This window comes from Nannospalax galili, unplaced genomic scaffold, assembly GCF_000622305.1.
Source record: "Nannospalax galili isolate Female #2095 unplaced genomic scaffold, S.galili_v1.0 scaffold698, whole genome shotgun sequence".
NCBI lineage: Eukaryota > Metazoa > Chordata > Mammalia > Rodentia > Spalacidae > Nannospalax > Nannospalax galili.
The window spans coordinates 2,933,273-2,937,987 of NW_008341886.1; the positions used below are offsets into that span (position 1 = coordinate 2,933,273).

At 49.4% G+C, this 4,715-nt stretch overlaps 1 protein-coding gene across 2 annotated transcripts in view; it reads right to left on the reverse strand.

Annotated features, from left to right (window-relative positions):
* March6 (membrane associated ring-CH-type finger 6) overlaps window positions 1–3,386 on the reverse strand; it is a 74,931-nt gene extending 71,545 nt beyond the window's left edge. The window contains exon 1 of one of the 2 annotated variants that reach the window (XM_008837637.2): window positions 3,179–3,386. In XM_008837637.2, coding sequence (XP_008835859.1) covers window positions 3,179–3,197 — 19 coding nt within the window. In that variant the 5' untranslated portion in view covers window positions 3,198–3,386. The remainder of the gene's footprint in view (window positions 1–3,178) is intronic. The other variant, XM_008837635.2, reaches the window with a different exon arrangement.
* Window positions 3,387–4,715: the final 1,329 nt, after the last annotated feature.

Here is a 4,715-nt window from a genome sequence, read left to right on the forward strand (position 1 = left end):
GCGTGGGGAGCAGGGGAGGGTGGTTTATCCTCTGGGAATTGAGAGACAGGGGGTTTTTAGGCACACAACATGGGGGGGGGGGGTACCAAACTTGGGTCCTCTGGAAGAGTAGTATGTGCTTTTAACTGCTGAGTCATTTCTCCAGCCCTGTCCATATGTTAATAGGTTTTTTAATTTTCAAGGTCAGTGAGTTGGCTCATTGGCACCTGCCACTAAATCTAACAATCTGAGTTTGATCCCAAGGACCCGCAAGGTGGAAGGAGAGAATAGACTCCTAAAAATTGTCCTGACTTCCCCAATGTGCCATGACATGGGCAAGCCCACATACAAATAAATAGATAGATAGATAAATAAATAAATAAATAAATAAATAATGTACTTTCTGACAATACAGTGGATAGCAACAAGGATGACAGTATATGGGCACCTGCAGCGGGGGGCTATGGGAGGGTGCCATTTGGGATGTGGGCATAAAGATAAATAAGATTGTTTGGGATGTTCTGTATTTCATACACACACACACACACACACACACACATACACAAATCAATTTTAGAAAATTTATGTGCTTTCTCTTTAGTTACATTTTCTGAGCCTATGAGACTGGGGTGGGGGTGGGGGATGCTTCCTTTGTAATCAGAAAAACCCCAAGTGCATTTTTTAATGATCTGTAGTAACAAACCGAACAAGTTAAACAGTTGTTCACAAGCCTTTGCCATCTTCATTTTATAAGTTATCATGAAACCCTCCATAATCCATCTTTTCCTTCCACTATTATTCAAGTTAAATTAAGTGTGAACATTTTAAAAGACTTCCAGTTCAGAACTTTATAAAAGTAGGCACAAAAATTACTAAAATTTATTTATTTTCATGGACCCAGACATGGCTCAGTAGATGAAGTCACTGCCACCAAGCCTGATCACCCGAGTTCAATCCCTGGAACCACAAGGTGGAAGGAAAGCAACTCCCTTTAGTTGTCCTTTGTCCTCCACATGGGCACACACACAAACAAATAAATAAACTTAATTTTTCATTTCACAAATCATAGTTTCATAACAGCTTAAAAACAAGGTTTTGTCAACGTTAGTGAGTCATCCTAAAACGTGACAAAAACAAGTTATTTCAATACTGAACACTTGATTTCACTTAAGTATGAGGTCTGAATCTTGCTGCTGCCGTTAACTTACCTCTGTGCCCTTGGACAAGTAACAGTGACGCTAACCTGCAGTTCTCTCATCTGTACAAAGGGGATTACTGCCTTCCTAAATATGTTGACAGAATTAAGAGATGCACACAAAGTGTTACACTGACTTCTATTAAGTTACTTTAATAGAGTACAATGCCCAAAGCCATAAAAAAATCATTTATACTTCATCCCAATTCTAACTTTATAAAGGAAAAACAACGTGCAAAGTTTCATGGTATGACAGACTCTTACAATTCCGAATTACTAACAACTATGGTGACATTCGTAGTGTATGCAAGTACTAAATGCCCAGGTGGAAAGAACAAGGGTGTCTTGTAATATGCCAGTATGCATCAAGTGATATATATATGGCTTACTATATGTCTTGGCCTACACAGTGAGTTCCAGGCCTGCTGGGGCTGTCTCAGAAAAGAAAAAACAAAACAAAACAAACAAACAAAAAAACCTGAATCAAAGCCAATCATGAAGGTGCATGCCTGTATCCAAGCAGGCAAGAGGCTGAAGTAGGAGGAAATGAGCCCCTACTCAAAAAACAAAGACAAATCATTTGTATTCAAAACGCTGTGAAACCTTGTAAAGTACATGCAAGATCAACCTAGGGAACCACGTATGGCTGCACTCTACCATCTTACACAAAGAGGTTCCCGAGGCAACTGGTTTCACTCACTGCACAGGTAAACACACTACGGCACAAGGAACAGGCTGGCCAGTGGCCACCAGCAATCTGAACACTTGGGTTCAAATCTGTCTCCTACTACTGTGTGAACCTTGGCCAAGTTACTAAGGCAAGCCTAAATTTCCACATCTTGAAAAGATAATACCTATCTATTCCACAGAGCTGTCGGAGGGTCAAACGTGAATGTGCACGAGTATGCTATATGCTTGGAAACTATAGGTTTTTATTAAGGAAAGACTTTCTTAAAAAAAAAAAATCAGGTTTTATCGACCCATCCATAAATACCCAACTTTTCACTATTCATTATTAGTGCTTGATTCAACTGCACTTAAAATCGCCAAAATAAACCTTAAGGCTGAAAAACGCTCATGTCCACAAAAATAGACCCAGGGGCTAAGTATCCGCAATGAGAAGCACAAGATCAGTAATTTCCTCTACACACTCACTAATACATCATCGACTCTAAAAACATCAAACTGCTTTAAAATAACCAGCGCTTCCGATGGGCAAGCATCGGTGCTCCTCCGGGTGTTTACCGCCGCGCATTCAAAACCACAACTAGAACACACACACCCAAAACAAACCCTGCTGCCAAAGCCACGGACTCAAAACGGAACCGACGGGGCCTCGGTCCCTCCAAGACTCTCCCAGGACCGTCCTCTCCCGAGTCCGGTCCACGCCTTCAGGGTGGAGCAAGAACAGGGCAGGGTTTATTACCAGGAGTCAGTTCAGCCCATTGGGCCGCGCGCACCCCAAAGTCAACAAAGAAGTTGTGAGCTGGGAACACAGGGGCCTTCGGGGCACTAGGCAAACCGACCACAAGGAAGACAAAACCCCGTGGGGGAGGGGAGCGACTACGCCCCCGGACTTCACGAAGCCCGCTGCCCCTTCCCACTCCCCGAGGTCCAGGACACCACGGCACCGCGAGGTCCCAGCACCCCGACACGCCGGTCTTCTGACACCCCACTGCTCGAGCACCCCGACGTCCCAGCATCTCATCTCGGGCATCCGGATGTCCTAGCACCTCCACGTCTCGGGCACATCAATGCCCTGGCACCCCACGGCTCGGGCACCCGATGTCTCGGGCACCCCAATGTCCGGGCACCCCGATGTCCCCGCACCCCCGGGCTGACTGATCCCTGCGGGGGACACGAAGGGGTCACCTTCTCACGGTGTCCGAGGGAGGCCGGGCCGCGCGCCGGCCCGCCCTGCAAACTGCCCGGGGGGCTCCGCGAGCGCCGCGGCCCGGCCGGAGCGCGGGCGTCGCTGCAAGGACGCGGTCGCCGGCACCTCACCTTCCTCGGCGGTGTCCATCTTGTCTGCGGGACGGCGGTGACGCAGCCACGAGGCGCCGCGCCGGCCGAGCCTTCTGGCCCGAGGATAGCGGAGGGACGCGGGGAGGAGGAGAGGCCGCGGCCTGCAGGTGCGTGCGCTCGGGGCGAGGGGAGCCCGACGCTGGCCAGGAGTCCCACTGCCGCTGACAGAAAGCGAGCGCCGGAGGGGGAGGGGCGCGCGGCCGAGAGACGGGCCTGGGCGGGGCGCGCGGCGGAAGAGGCAGGGCGAATAGCCTTCGCGTCACTTCCGGCGCGCACAGTCTGCGCGCACTCTGCAGAGCGCTGGACCTTCCAGATGAGGAGCGGACTGGAGGCGAAGGAAAGGAAGGCGGCGCATCGCGATGCGGCTTCTTCCGGGACGAAGGGAACGCGGAGCCGCTCCGGAAACGCGGAGCCGCGGGAGCGAGCGCCTCGGGCAGGAACCGCGAGCCCTGCGCGCGCCCGACCAGTGTCGGGGACAAAGGCCCAGCCAGGGTCCTCGAGTGTAACACCCGAAGCGGGCAGAGCCAGATTCCGCAGCCCTTGTGTGATGCTGCGCATCCCGCATGGGCGCGGGAGCCAGCACTCTGGTTCTGCAGCCCTGGTGGCTCTGAGGCACGTTTTTAGGAAGTCCAAAAACACCACTGCAATGTAAAAAGACACACACGCGTGTTACCACAATTCCTCCCGGGAAGGCTTATGCAACTGATTGAAAAAAGACCATTTCATCACAGCTAAGAAATTACATCCACCTCTACGGAAATTGGTCCAGATGCTGACACAATTAGGGACGCTTACCTGGCCAGAGCTAAACGACTGGTGAAAGAATGATGCAAGAGCCATCTCTGCCCGCATTAGTAGGCTACCTTCTCTCACAATCATCCTTGGATTTTTTTTTTCTCCTCGAAATGAGAAGATACTCAGATTAGAAACGAAGTCTTTCCAGTCTCAGTGCTTAAAATGCAAGAGACGGGAAATCGAGTCAAGAAAGCAGACATTCTCCATCTGTGAGCGGAGGAATTGTAAAGACACTCCTTCGATCCTCATCGATCAGTAAGGCTTAAAAAATGAGATGAGTCCTTCAAAACGACGCAACCCTTGACTAAAGTCACTGATTTGTCTAACAGCTCTTGTATTACTCAAGGCAAAGTCTTACTACCACAGTAATGGATACCCATTAAGTTTTCAAAGGCCAACCTGGGAAAGTGAGCAGCCATTGGGTAAAGACGTTTACACTATCTCCCTAGAAACCGTGTATGAGGGTAAAGCTTTCCCCAGTCCGGTCCTTCCCACCCAATCCCAGTAAAAGCTCACACTCAGTGTAAAGCCTATGGCACAATACCTTGAGCTACCTGAGACCAGGGGCACAGAACCAGACCATCAATCCTGTATAACATAAGGAGGAAGGATTGAGGAGAGAAAGCTTTGCAGAAGGAAGTAGTACTTAAGGCAAGTATACAAACCTCTTGACCAACCTGATGTTTACAGGGTAGAGTGGAGAACTTTCTCCCTTTGGCTT